At 43.4% G+C, this 15,338-nt stretch overlaps 1 protein-coding gene across 1 annotated transcript; it reads left to right on the top strand.

Moving 5' to 3' along the window:
- The first annotated feature begins 267 nt into the window (after positions 1-267).
- On the top strand, positions 268-1,051 carry LOC144819812 (large ribosomal subunit protein uL23-like). The gene is made up of 2 exons (XM_078677545.1): positions 268-607; positions 924-1,051. The coding sequence occupies exons 1-2, from the start codon at positions 268-270 to the stop codon at positions 1,049-1,051; spliced, it is 468 nt and encodes a 155-aa protein (XP_078533671.1).
- The last annotated feature ends 14,287 nt before the right edge of the window (positions 1,052-15,338 follow it).

Genomic DNA, 15,338 nt, shown 5'->3' with positions numbered 1-15,338 from the left:
TATGTAGATGTACTCATAACAATAGCATGTCAGGGGGCATAGCCAAATTAGCAAGGGTCGTCTAAAGACCAAACAGAGGGTCTAAATCAAAAGGGGATTTTAAATCGATGAATGCAACATAAAGTTTGCTCTTGACGATTACAAAAGTCCTCCAGTAGAGCAACAAAAATGAAAGGCTTTGTCAATGGTTAAAACTTTCCTGCGGAAAGTGGCTTGGAAGGAGCTGAGAATATCATTTTTATCTATCCATTCCTTTCACCCCCCAAGATGGCACAGAAGGCCAAGAAGGAAGCTGTCCCTGTTAATACTGAAGCAAAGTCAAAGGCTTTGAAAGCTAAAAAGGCTGTTCTTAAGAGGGTACACAGTCACAAGAAGAAGAAAATTAGGACAGCCCCCACTTTCAGGAGGCTGAGGACCTTGAGGTTAGGGAGGCAACCGAAGTATCCCAGGAAGAGTGCTCCTCGTAGGAACAAACTTGACCATTATGCGATTATTAAGTTCCCTCTTACCACGGAGTCTGCCATGAAGAAGATTGAAGATAACAACACGCTGGTCTTCATTGTGGATGTCAAGACTAACAAGTATCAGATCAAACAGGCTGTAAGTATGTCCCCAGGCGGTCTCTCAGGTCGGAATCTCTCCATTTAGCGAACACGCCTAGATTCAGACTGAGTAGAATGGGCGGCCGTTCATTTCGAGTTATGGCGGCCGGATTATGGAATTCCCTTCCTGCCCATATCCGTGCCCTTGATAGCCTGACTCTCTTCAGACGTGCGATCAAAACCTATCTATTCACCTCTACTGACTGATCCTCCTTCTTTTTAGCGGTGCTTTGTTGTGTTGTGATACTGGATCAGGCGCCAGGACGCCCCTTCGCTGGGGCAGCTGTGCGCTGAATAAAAGTTATTAACATAACATAACATAACATTATGATATTGATGTTGCCAAGGTCAACACCTTGATCAGGCCAGACGGCGAGAAGAAAGCATATGTGCATCTAGCTCCAGACTATGATGCACTGGATGTAGCCCAAAAAATTGGCATAATCTAAGCCTGCTCTGTAGACGCCGGACAGTTCAGTATTCCTTCCATTTTAGCTATCCAAGAGTCTATTTGAACATTTCCAATTTGTTATAATTTCCTGAAAAGCTAAAGCTACCAACAAGTCAAACAATCCTCTTTCATGAGTCAATAACCCCAGCGACTCTGATAAGCTTCCTGTAAAAAGAACATTTGATATAGGGATTTGTAAATTAAAAAGAATTGAAATAGAAGACCAAATTTGTACCTAAAAGGAGACTACCAGAGGCAGGAAAACAGAAGGTGCATCAGGTCAGCCAAAGGACAGTCAGAGGACCAACAAGTCTTATTATAAGCATGTGCAAAATCAGCTATGAAGGTAGGACTAAAAAATAGCATCTGGTATAGAAAAAAGTGAGATTGAGTGGTGGATGCAGATCTAGAGATTTTTATTGACCTAGCCCAAATCTTGTTCCAGAACTCGATGCTACAATCACAACCCAAATCCGTTTCCCAAGTAAGTTCTAACTTAGACGTAGCGCGCTCCGGATTAGTGAAATGAAAGAATTTATAGATCAAGGATGCTTTTGGGAGTACCGTCAAAATTCTGAGAAGAGGATCCTGTGTAGACAAGTAATCTTCTGGAAAAAATAAATAAATAGACATCTAGAACTACTTCCATAAGTATCGAGAATTTTTTCCAAAACAAGTGAGGACATTTAAAAGTAGCCTGGAATTGAGGAAAAGAACAAGAAGTCATGCCATCAAACAGATCCTGAACTAGCCTTTTTTTTTGCCTATTTGTGGTAGTTCATGCTTAGACCACTGTAACCTTTTGACCACATAAGGTATCCACGCCAAATATGTGTCCTTTTTTTCCAACATCATGGGGATTCTAAAGGTACCCAGGCTTTGAGCATTCCTTTGGAGGGGACCCAGAAATTAGCCAAAATACAGCTACGTTTAGTTTTTGGGGGGAAAAATGGGAACAAAGGGCTACAGATGAAAGCCTTTGTTTTTTCCCTGTAGATAGTATAAAAAAAGGGGTTTGGTGCTGAAATCACCATATTCCCAGCTTTCGGGGACAAGCATACTTTTTAAGAAAACCAAAATATTTTACACAGTTGGATGCCAGTACGCATTTCTGGTGGACTCCATTTTTCTGGGACATAGCCTATTTTTGCTAGTTTTTGTGCTTTCAACCTCTTTCCAATTAATGATAGTAGTAGGATTTAAAGCAATAATGGATCCTGGAAAGCTATACATTTTAGAGAAGTAGACAAAATTCTGAATTCAGCAAGGGCTTATTTGTGTAGATCCTTCAAGGTTTCTTCATAGAAACTAACTGATGAATATAGGAGAAATTGCAAATTAGTTGAAAAAAACAGCCATTTGTGTCAAGGTTTGCTCCTGTGACTTCTTCTAAATATGATAGCTGTTTGAAATCAATATATCATTACATCCGCTGGACCTTTCTGGTTGTGAGGACATATAGGACTTGTAGGTTCACCAAGAACCTGACGATCCCAGAGCCAATAACGGAGCAGCGACTTGCAATGGTTTTTTATTATGTACCAGGTATATAGCAATTATTCTGGGAAAATGTATAAATGGAAAAATTGGTATGAAACTCGCCTATGTACTTCTGAAATGGGAACAAAATATAGAGTTTAGAAACAGTAGATATTTGCACATTTCCGAAATTGGGAATACCCATACTAGCATGAGAATTATAGGTTATTCTTCAAAATGACTTATTTTTTACACACTGTCTTTCATTTGGAAGGCAGAAATGCATTGAAAGTCTATAGGTAATAACAGTTGCTCTACAATTCTGTGTTAACCTAAGTCTTCCGATAAAAATGGTACCTCACGTGCCACGACAGGACACGGCTCAAAAAGCAACGTGGACACACCACATTTTCACAATGAAAAATTACCTATTTTTGATAAGTGCCTAGCTGTAGTTTGTGAACCCTAGCTCTGCCGGCACCTAGGGAGATGTTGGACCTGGCCTCGTGGCGTGGTTTCCCCCGTTCCTCAGCACCCTGTTAGCCTGGCTCTGCACCCAGAAGCCCGTGGTCGTCCTGTTCCCTGTCCGCCCAAACTCCCTACACGACCCAACCAACCGACGACCAGCCCAGCATTCCCCCGTCCTCCTTCCTGGCCCCGGGCACCCCGAACCTGCATCACCCCACAGGGCCCCGACCGCCATTTTCCCCTCCCGAGGTCCCTGACTCCCTGGGCCTTGCCTGACCCCGGCCCCAGCGAAACTTAGGCCCCAGACGCGCCAGTCCCGGCTGGGGGGTAAAGGGCTCCCTGAGTGAGATAAGACATGGAGTTTCGATTGCAACTCCGGCCTCCCCTGAGAGACTGGTTTCCCTCACACCTCTGGCCTTCCCCTGTGGGCCGGTTTCAATCGCACCTCTGGTCTCCCCAAGAGCTGGCTCCAGACCCTGCTGAGCATCTGGGAATTCCCGGACGCATCTTCAAAGGGATCAAAGGGCCAACCGACGGACCTCTCCAACGACCAGCCCCCAAGGCATGAGACCCCCGCCTGCGAGGGTCCGGACATCAAAGGGCCACTGGACTATATCAAGGCCCGCTCAACAACTAGCGGGCAGTTGTATCCTGGACAAGAGAGCCCTGCTTATCTGATCACGGCTTACCCTTGGGGAAAACGGAACCTTTGAACTCTTCGAGCCCTGCTGACGCTGTCGCGGCTCATCCTCGTAAAGACGGAACTAGAACATCGGAGTGGGAGAGGTGGGTCACGGAGTGGTTGGGGGAGCATAGCCTGGCCCCCTGGGATTGCCCCTTCCAACAGGAGACCTAGCAAACCTATTTATTTTTTTAAACTAGACACCCAGGGGAATCCATAATGGGATGACTTGACTGGCTCTCACCAGGTTCTGTTACACAGAATCCCTTGCAAACCTAAAAAATTATTTTAAAAAAACACTAATTTTCCTCACATTTCTTTGATGGAAAGTTCTGGAATCAGAGTGGCTCCACAAAATTCCACCCACCCCGCATTCCCCAAAGACTTCCAAGACAAATGGTTCCTCACTTGTGTAAGTAGGCCTAGTGCCCGCGACAGGAAACGTCACAAAACGCAAAGTGGACACACCACATTTTCACAGTGAAAAATGACCCTTTTTTTGGAAAGTGCCTTGCTGTCGTTTTTTAACCCCAGCTCTGCCGGCACCTATGGAAACCTAGCAGGCCTATACATTTTTTAAAACTAGACACGCAGGGGAATCTAGGATGGGGTGACTTGACTGGCTCTCACCAGGTTTTGTTACCCAGAATCCCTTGCAAACATAAAAAATTGTCCAAAAACACATTTTCCTCACATTTCTAAAGTGGTAAGTTCCAGAATCTGTGTGGATCCACAGAATTCTACCCACTGTGCGTTCCCCAAATTCTTCTGAGAAAAATGGTACCTCACTTGTGAGGGCAGGCCTAGTACCCACGGCAGGAAACGGCGCAAAACGCAACATGGACACACGACATTTCCACAGTGAAAAGTGACCCTTTTTTTGCTAAGTGCCTAGCTGTAGGTTGTGAACCCTAGCTCTGCCGGCACCGAGGGAAACCTAGCAAACCTGTACATTTTTTTAAACTAGACACCCAGGGGAATCCAGGATGGGGTGGTTGGACTATTGACTTGCCTGGCTCTCACTAGGTTCTGTTACCTAGAATCCCCTGCAAACCTAAAAAACTATTAAAAAAAAAAAGGATTTTCCTCACATTTCTGTGGTGGAAAGTTCTGGAATCTGTATGGATCCACAAAATTCCACCCACCACGCATTTCCCAAAGTCATCCAAGAAAAATGGAACCTCACTTGTGTGGGTAGGACTAGTGCTCACGACAGGAAATGGCGCAAAACGTAACGTTGACACACCACATTTTCACAGTGAAAAATTACCCTTTTTTTTGCAAAGTGCCTAGCTGTAGTGTTTGAACCCTAATTCTGCCGGCACCTAGGGAAACCTAGCAAACCTATACATTTTTTTAAATTAGACACCCAGAGTAATCCGGGATGGGGTGACTTGACTGGCTCTCACCAGGTTCTGTTACCCAGAATCCCTTGCAAACATAAAAAATTGTCACAAAAAAACATATTCCTCACATTTCTTAGGTGGAAAGTTCCGGAAAATGTGTTGATCCACAAAATTCTACCCACCCCACATTCCCAAAAGTCTACTGAGAAAAATGAAACCTCACTTGTGTGGGTACGCCTAGTGCTCGCCACAGGAAACAGTGCAAAACGCAATGTGGACACACCACATTTTCACAGTGAAAAGTGACCCTTTTTTTTTGCACAGTGCCTAGCAGTAGTTTTTAACCCTAGCTCTGTCGGCACCTGGGGAAACCCAGCAAACCCATAAATGTTTTAAAACTAGACAAGCAGGGGAATCCAGGATGGGGTGACTTGACTGGCTCTCACCAGGTTTTTTTACCCAGAACCCCTTGCAAACATTAACAATTGTCCAAAAACAAATTTCCCTCACATTTCTTAAGTGGAAAGTTCCAGAATCTGTGTGGATCCACAGAATTCTACCGACTGTGGGTTCCCCAAAGTCTTCGGAGAAAAATGGTACCTCACTTGTGAGGGTAGGCCTAGTGCCCACAACAGGAAACGGCGCAAAACACAATGTGGACACACCACATTTTCACAGTAAAAAGTGACCCTTTTTTTTTGCACAGTGCCTAGTAGTACTTTTTAACCCTAGCTCTGCCGGCACCTGGGGAAACCTAGCATACCTATAAATGTTTTAAAACTAGACACGCAGGGGAATCCAGGAAGGGGTGACTTGACTGGCTCTCACCAGGTTTTGTTACCCAGAATCCCTTGCAACCATAAATAATTGTCCAAAAACACATTTTCCTCACATTGCTTAAGTGGAAAGTTCCAGAATCTGTGTGGATCCACAGAATTCTACCGACAGTGCGTTCCGCAAAGTCTTCTGAGAAAAATGGTACCTCACTTGTGAGGGTAGGCCTAGTGCCCATGATAGGAAACGGCGAAAAACGCAATGTGGACACACCACATTTTCACGGTAATAAGTGACCCTTTTTTAGCAAAGTGCCTAGCTGTAGTTTGTGAACCCTAGCTCTGCCGGCACCGAGGGAAACCTAGCAAACCTGTAAATTTGTTAAAACTAGACACCCAGGGGAAACCAGATGGGGGTGGCTTGACTAGTGACTTGCCTGGCTCTCTCTAGGTTCTGTTACCCAGAATCCCCTGCAAACCTAAAAGACTGTAAAAAAAAAACATATTTTCCTCACATTTCTGTGGTGGATAGTTCTGGAATCTGTGTGGATCCACAAGATTCCACCCACCACGCATTTCCCAAAGTCCTCCAAGAAAAATGGAACCTCACTTGTGTGGGTAGGCCTAGTGCTCGCGACAGGAAATGGCGCAAAACACAACGTTGGCACACCACATTTTCACAGTGAAAAATTACCCTTTTTCCGTAAAGTGCCTAGCTGTAGTGTTTGAACCCTAACTCTGCCGGCACCTAGGGAAACCTAGCAAACCTATAAAAAAAATTAAATTAGACACCCAGAGGAATCCAGGATGGGGTGACTTGACTGGCTCTCACCAGGTTCTGTTAACCAGATTCCCTTGCAAACATAAAACATTGTCAAAAAAATCCATATTCCTCACATTTATTAGGTGGAAAGTTCCCGAAAATGTGTTGATCCTCAAAATTCTACCCACCCCACGGTCCCAAAAGTGTACTGAGAAAAAATTTAAACCTCGTTTGTGTGGGTAGGCCTAGTGCTCGCCACAGGAAACAGCGCAAAACACAACGTGGACACACCACATTTTCTCAGTGAAAAGTGACCCTTTGTTTGCACAGTGCCTAGCTGTAGTTTTTAACCCTAGCTCTGCCAGCACCTTGGGAAACCTAGCAAACCTATAAATGTTTTAAAACTAGACACCAAGGGGAATCCAGGATGGGGTAATATGACTGGCTCTCACCAGGTTCTGTTACCCAGAATCCCTTGTGAACATAATTTTTTTTAAAAATAACACATTTTACTCACATTTCCGTGGTGGAAAGTTCTTTAATCTGCGTGGATCAACAAAAATCCTCCCACCCCGCATTCCCCAAAGTCTTCCAAGAGAAATGGTACCTCACTTGTGTGGGTAGGCCTATTGCCCATGACAGGCAAGAGCACAAAACCTATTGAGGCGACATCAAAATTACCTATCACAAACCAACCTGGTTTTGCAAGGGGGGTCCCATTAGTTTTTGGCCCGGAGCTCGGCGGCCATCAAAGGAAACCCACCAAACCCACACATTTCTGGAAACTAGACACCCAAGGGAGTCCAATGGTATAGCTTGCATGGGTCCTCCAACATTCTCCTACCCAGAGTCCCCTGCACACCTTAAATGTCATTGAATAAAACACTTTTTATCTCAAATATCTGTCTGGGAAAGTTCTGTAATCTGCGTGGATCCACAAATGTCCTCCCCCCCAGCGTTCCCACAGGTCTACCGATAAACATAGTACCTCACTCTCGTGGTTGGGTCAAGGAACCGTGACAGGCAAGGGCCCAAATCATATTGAGGAGACAACAAAATGGCCTATCTTGCATGGGGGGTGCCATGAGCTTTTGGTCCCTGGCTTGGCGGCCATCTAGGGAAATCTACCAAACCCACACATTTCTGAAAACAAGACACCTAGGGGAGTCCGCCGAGGTATGGATTGTCTACCCCGGGAGGCAGATATACCTCGGGAAGGGGCAGAACGACTGTGGTAACTGTTTTTGGGGTAGGTGCATTGTCATGCCCATTCAGGAAAGTGCCCACCCCTACATTATAAAAAAAAATCCCTGGTTTCTAGTGGGTTTTCTGCAGATTGGAGGCCAATGCCCCAGTCTTCCCCCTGGGGGGCATAAAGACTGACATTTCTCTGAAGGGGGGTGGGGATTGTCATGCCCTTTTTGGGCAGCCCCCACCCAACATCAATAAAAAAATTCCATGGTTTTTAGTGGGCTTTCTGCCCCCCAGGGTGGCAGATTAAGGGCTACTGCCCCATCTGACTCCTGGGGGGGCAGAAAGACTGACATTTCTCTGGGGGTTGGGGGCATTGGCATGCCCTTTTTGGGCAGCCCCCACCTCAACTTCAATAAAAAAATAACAGTTTTTAGTGGGGCTGATTTGGGGGGCAAAGACTGACATTTAGGTGTGCGTGGGGCATTGCCAAGCCCTTTCGGGGCAGCCCCCAACCCAACGTCAATAAAAAAAAGCCCTGGTGTCTAGTGGGCTTTCTGCTCCCCCGCGGGGGCAGATTGGGGGCAACTGCCCCCATCTCCTCCCAGGGGGGGACAAAAAGACTGTTGTGACCAAAAGAAAATGGGGGGAGCAAAGGCCCTTGCCCAAAGGGCCGCTCCCCACTACCTGGTGCTAGTGGGTGGATCCCTGCTTGGGGATCACCCTCCTGTGGTGATCCCCAAGCAGGGATCTACTAGGGAAGGATACCATTGGAAAGGGGAGATTCAGTAAAGGGGAGATTCTCCCCTTTCCAATGATACCCTCCCATCTTTTTCGGTGCTCAGGTGGCTGAGATAGCCCCACAAGCACCGAAACTGAGAAACTGAAACTAAGTTTCAGTTTCGATTTCATTGTAAGGACGATAGCGTGCCATGCGCGCTATCATCATTTCAATGAAATACAAAAATCGACCTGCTGTCTGCAGCAGAGGGATTCCATGAGCCTGTGCTCATGACGGAATGGTTCCGTCATGCGCACACTAGAACGTGTGCTCATGACGGTACCATTCGGTCAAGAGCATAGAAGGGGTTAACAATGAGCAAGAATGTTTGAACCAAGGAAGAGATGTGAGAATAATCTTTGCCGTAAAGGCAAGAATCTCTGTATAGAAAAAGAGCAAGTAAGTGACATTCAATAGTGTGGCTTGAAGGTGTAAAAGGGGAAATGTCTGTAAGAAGCCAATGAGAAGCTTGTTTAAGACAAAAAGCTTTGTGATACAGCTGGAAATCAGAAAAATTCACTCCTCCTTTAAAAAAAAAAGAATTTTTTTTTAAGGTAAGCATTGTAGTGACAAAGCAATCATATCATCATATAATGCATGATACATAATAATACATAAATAAACAGCAGGGACAAAAGAAAAATGCCATTATACTTTAAACCAATAAGTAAACAGATAAAGTGTAAAGAAAGATTACGAAAGTATATACTCTTCCTTACTTAATATCAGAGGTCCCCAGCTTCGATAGAACTTCTTCCATGACCGTGTGCCTATGCCCTTAGCTATAGCCATCTCTTTTTCTAAAATATCCCTTAATGCTGCCCACCTTCCAAAAGTTCTAGGAGGAGTTTTAGATATCCAAGCACGGGCAACACAAAGGCGTGCAGTTACAAGCATAATTGATATTAGAGATCTTAATCTAAGAGGTACATCTGCCTTATAGCCAAGCATAATCTCGTTCGCTGCTATGTAAAAATCAATTCTTAGACGATCAGCTATAATATCTCGTATCTCATTCCAAAAAAAAGCCAGATCTGGGAAAGTAACAAACATATGTAAAATATCTGCAAGTATCATTCCACATTCGGCACATTTACATTTGTCATTTGTATTTATATTAGCAGGGTCTATCCACTTAGCTATGCGTTCTGGTGTATAGTAAAGCATAAACATTGCTTTAAACTGTTGCAATTTGAGATTGATAGAGTGGACCGAGCTATTCAAGTTTTCCATTGATTCTTCTATCTCAGACAAATTAACAGCTTGACTCAGTATCCCAGTCCATTCGAGTGCTATCTTTGGGTAGTCATCATCCCAGGTTTGGGAAAGTATCTGATATGCTTTACTAATAGTCAATTTCGAATCTGAATGCATATATTGCAATACATCTGAGCCCATAGGTTGTTTTATCCCTTTAGATCCCAGTAAGTAATCTCTAAGCTGCAGATATTTATAGAACATATTTTTCTAGAGGCCAAATGGAGTTTGCAAATCTACAAACATGATGAACCTAGCAGCGTTATACCAGTGAGTAAGCTGTTTAATACCGAATCTATCCCAAGATTTAGCTACCACATCATGAAAGACACCAGGAAATAGAGGATTCCCCCATAATGGAGTATTAAGATGTATCAGAGGCAGAGAATGGTTAGCTGTAATTTCCCGCCATATGTAAGCTATATCTTTAAGATTCTTAAATCTGACTCTCTTAAAGTAATTTGGGTCATTTATTCTATACATGAACATATTACTCTATTTGCCATTGGCAAGATGATATCAGCTTTGTTTACTCCTAGCATCTAGGAGATCATGAAGACGCCTCATAAAAGAGGCCCAAAAATATAGTTTAAAGTCTGGTAACTTAAATCCTCCTTGACAATAAGGAAGTTTTAGATATTTTATAGCTCGTCTCGGCTGTTTATAGCTCCAAATAAAGCTACTAATGGCACCTTCAAGTTTACAAAAAAATTAATTTGGGACTCTCAGCGGTATTGCCCTGAATAAAAAAAGAAATTTAGGTAATACAATCAGTAGTAGTACAAGCTTTATTCGAGATAACTTCTCATAAAAGCACAACATATAATCAAATACAATACAGATAAAAACAATTAATTCATTCAACATTATGCATATACATGTTCTAAAAAACAGTTGTGCAAGCTCATACAATACTAGACAATAAGAATTGCACACAAAAAATAAGACCAAATTGCATTAGGACTACATTAAAAATGACATAAGATTAAATAAGCCTACCTATCAACCTCCGCCTGATTGACCAAGCCCACCCCAGATATTTGGCCACTCCAAGAACAATCGACTCTTGAGTGGATATGCATAGCATTCTCATAGCCACTGCACTGTGTCGTGTCCCAAGATTTTTACAGACTGGAGTTAGCCATACCCTCCTTGGTAACAAATAAGCATCGCAGACAAATAAAAAATGGCCTAGACTTTCTGTAGCAGCTTTGCACGCTGGGCAACACATAGAGGTCGAACTCTGCCATCCTGCAGTTAATATTTTTAGCGGAAGGGATCCAGACCTTAACTGGAAGATTAACTTCCTGTCCAATGGGGCAGTAATACTGTCCCAATAGTTTTCTAAAATAGGACAGATTTTGACTTCCAGAAAGCGGCCAGCCATAGAATCAGATCTCGTGCCCCTCAGAAGGCTGCTATCTACCCAATCCCAATAGTGAGACTTGAGGGCTTCTTTACTTGGAAAAACGTCCCCCTGTGGATTGGTCCAAAGATTAAAAAGGCCCAGTTTAATTAACATGGCTCTTAAATTTTTTAGCCAGTTGATCTTATGAAAATTATCTTCCTTAATTATTGCCAAGAATCCATCTGCGTAATGCTTAATCTCTGGAGTTGTCCAAAGACGTCTCCAGTAAAGAATGGGGCGCAATCGCGCTCTATCACTGATCGATCGTCTACCTAGATCAAGAAGCAGTGGAATTAGGGGGGTGCTCTGGGGGACGCCTGTAATTCCTCTAAGGAACTTATTCTCTGATGTCTGTAAGGTCGATAACTTTTCCCAGGCCCACAACTCTGCACCATATAGGGCCGCACCTAGAACCTTTGCATCATACACTATGAGGACAGGCTTGATGGGTTTGGTTTTAGATTTTCTATGTTCCCCCCGCAAAGCCCCTGAAATTTGCTGGTGTTTTAATACAGTTTTTTCCAGGTGATGTGACCAACCCAGGCCATCTGCTATTTGGACCCCTAGGTATGTGAACTCCCTAACCACCTCTAACTTAGTATTATTCAAGAATACCCTAGGGTGGGCTTTATGGCGCGGGGAAAAGACCATTAACTTCGTCTTACCCACATTTACTTCAAGGCCGTGCTCTTTACAAAAGTCATCAAATATGTTTAGGGCACGCTGTAAACCTGCAGGAGTCTTTGACATAATTAGGGTTTCGTCAGCGAACATCAGGATCGGGACCCTGATGCCCGCTAACGAAGGTGCATCTACACCAACATCTAACATCCTCCCCACAATCCCATCAATAAATAGTTAGAAGAGTAGGGGTGCCATTGCACAGCCTTGGCGGACCCCTCTTTCTACCGGGAAATCCGATGTTGACTCGCCATTCCCACCCCACTGGACTCTAGCAAAATTACATTCATGCAATCGCATGATTAGGGTAAGGAGTTCAGCTGGAATGCCCAATTTATGTAAGACCATCCATAGCTTACACCTTGGGACCAAATCAAAGGCTGCCTGTAAGTCGACAAATGCAACATACAGGCAGCCTTTGCCAAGCAATACCGTCCTCCACCGCAAAATGGTGAAGCGAAAAACTTGGTCGATTGTGCTGGTGGCCCGCCTAAATCCTGCTTGTTAGGGGGAAAAAGCATTGTTATCGTCCACCCAGTCCAGAAGCTGATATACAACCATTTTCCCCATAACTTTTTGTATGGTAGCAATCAAGCTTATTGGCCTGTAATTAGCTGGGAGAGACCGGTCTCCTTTTTTGTAGATGGGTATGATAACGGCACCTTGCCACAGCTCAGGGATCACCCCTCCCTTGGCAATGGCGTTACCCAATAATAAAACATACCTCGCCCACCTCTTCATGTCATGTTTGCAGACATCCGAGGGTATCCCGTCTAACCCTGGTGCCCTCCCCCCTTGGACTGAGCAAATTGCTATTTCAACTTCCTTAAGGGAAAACAGGTTATCAGTAGCAAAGACTGGTGATATCACCTCCCCTAACCCAACCTTCTTTACTTCTGCATATTGTGGTCTAAAGTACTCAACCCAGGCTTCTTCAGCTACATTATTATCAGGCCTATCAGGGGTACCGCCTCTACCCCACTTTATAATCTTCCAAAAAGCCTGGAGTCCTTACTACTGGAAGCCTCCTTCAACTCTGCCCAATGCTCTTCATCCCATTTTCTCTTTGCTTGGGAAATGCTTGTATTATACAATTTCCTGGCTGCACTAATTGCAGCCCTATCTCTTTCTTTGATAGCATGGTCCAGTGCCAATCGTGCTGACCTACACTGGCGATTAAACCACCTGGCCGCTTTAGGAGGTTTTTTACCTTTGGTGCTTTGTGGTTGCATAAAGTGTGGTTTTAGGAGACAGAAAAACTTGTTGTGAATGTCTGTAATATCCCTGGAACCAGGGATTATAGGTTTTGCCACTTCCATAGAAGTAAGAGCCTTATCCACCTCAGCATTAATAAAGGTAATTGTTTCTTCATTTGCTAGTACCCATGGCCATTTCAACCTTCGCATATCGTTGGCCATTACTGGGATTTGGTCATTTCGTAAATGCATGTTTTGGGGCCCAACATTCCACCATTTGTGGGTCACACAAAGGGGATTGTGATCGCTTTCCAATCTACCCTTGATGACCATATCAAGAGCCCCCTGCCAGAGTGAAAGACTACATATTACATAATCTATTCTACTCCTACTGTGACCATTGTCAAAAGTACAAGCACCCTCTTTGTCCCCTGATGTCCTCCCATTTAGGGCTCTTAACCCATGCTCCATACACATGGCGTTTAGTAGCAGTATGTCCTTGTCCACCGCTTGACAGGATTTAAACACAAAGATGGTACTCCCCAGAGCATGTCCTCATCATGACCTAGGGGATCATTTGTACTGTCAAGTGGTTCGAAGGTCCTATTTAAATCCCCAGCTACTACTACTCTGTTGCCTAGTGACTTAGTTTCTAAGAAGGCGGACAATGCCTCTAAGGTGGAAGAACTCCCTGAATTGGTACCTCTTGCGTAGATGTTGTACTGATCGATCACATCCCACAATCATTTTTATAATATTGCATCGCCCTAGAATACTAATTGGCAATTTATGCCAAACCCTCATTTTAGATATTGTTGATTTTAGTATAGTATCATAATTCATTTTTTTATAATCTTGCGTATGTCTAAAGCAATCTGAACACCTAAATAAGTAGCTGATCAGTTATAGGCGGTCTTGATTGAAAATTAAGGATAGTCTGGGTCTTAGCGAGGTTAAGTTTGTATCCTGAAAAATAACCAAATAAGCTTGCTTCAGTCTGAATTGCTTCTACTGCTTTTACTAGGACAGTAGAGAATACTGCAATGTCATCGGTATAAGCCGTGACTTTCAATTCTTCAGACCTTAAGAAACAGGTGGAATAGATGGATTGGAGAGCAAAGATTTAATATATGGCTCTATATATAAGGCAAAAAGTAGGGGTGATAAAGGACACCCCTGTCTTGTGCCCCTAAGAACCTTAAAAGGTATAGACTGGTAGGTTAAATAGATTAGCTTGGCATTTGGAGACCCGTATAAGTCGCGGATCCAATCATAAAAACAGCCCTTAGTATTATTGACATTTAGTATAGCCCATAGGCAGTCCCAGGTTACAGGGTCAAATGCCTTTTCTGCATCGAGCATAATCATTCCTATATCCAGATTAGTTTTAGAAGCTGCGTCAAAGGCCACAATCGCGGTATTCACATGTGCCGTTGTATCATTTCTGGGTATAAACCCATGTTGTTGGGCAGAAGCAAGTTGTAGCATAAAGGGTGCAAGGCGTATCACCAACATTTTTGCAAAACGTTTTGCATCGGTATTTATTAATGATATTGGGTGGTATGACCCACACTCTTCACTCGGTTTGTTTTTCTTTAAAAAAAAGACAATATTTTTTGTATCTCAGGTCTTAGGTATAGATTTTTCGACAATAATATGATTTATGACTTTAAGCATTAGAGGGATTAGACCTGCCTTAAATATCTTATAACATAACTGCTTTCCCTGGTGGTAGAGCATCGATAGCCGCCGATACCTCTTCCGCTGAAACTACTGAATTCAATACATCTACCTGGCCGACGTCCAATTTATTGAATGTTGCATTAAAATCACACTTTTCTAAATAACTGAGACATTTTCCCTCCTCAAACAATTTACAATTGCTTTATAAAGTCTGATAGTAGCAGCAAAATTGTTCAATAATCTCTTCAGGTTGTGTATAGAGTAGCCCATCATTACCTCTCATACTTTTTATCACCGGCTCTGCACGTTTATCAGAAAGTTGATGTGCCAGCACTTTTCCAACATGCTCCCCATATTCATAGTATACAGTTTTATGCTTGATATAATTAGCATCCGTTCTTTCTTTTAGATGTCGATTTAGCTCTGCACGTTTTTCAATTAAAAGAAAATATATTGAAGAATGTATAGGAACTACCAGGTGTTGGGAAATGCATTTCGTAATTTCATCTGCGTGTGCAACCTCTAGCTGTCGAATAGCATCTCTATTAGCCTTATTTGCTTGGTTTTTAGTTCTATT

Source organism: Lissotriton helveticus, chromosome 2_1, assembly GCF_964261635.1.
Source record: "Lissotriton helveticus chromosome 2_1, aLisHel1.1, whole genome shotgun sequence".
Classification (NCBI taxonomy): Eukaryota; Metazoa; Chordata; class Amphibia; order Caudata; family Salamandridae; genus Lissotriton; species Lissotriton helveticus.
This window is presented reverse-complemented; position numbering and strand designations above follow the sequence as displayed.

Bases quoted from the DNA above. Each gene is read 5' to 3' on its own strand.
- LOC144819812 (XM_078677545.1), top strand. From the start codon at position 268: ATGGCACAGAAGGCCAAGAAGGAAGCTGTCCCTGTTAATACTGAAGCA. The intron at 608-923 runs TGTCCCCAGGCG...ATAACATAACAT, and splicing joins GATCAAACAGGCTGTAAGTA to AACATTATGATATTGATGTT.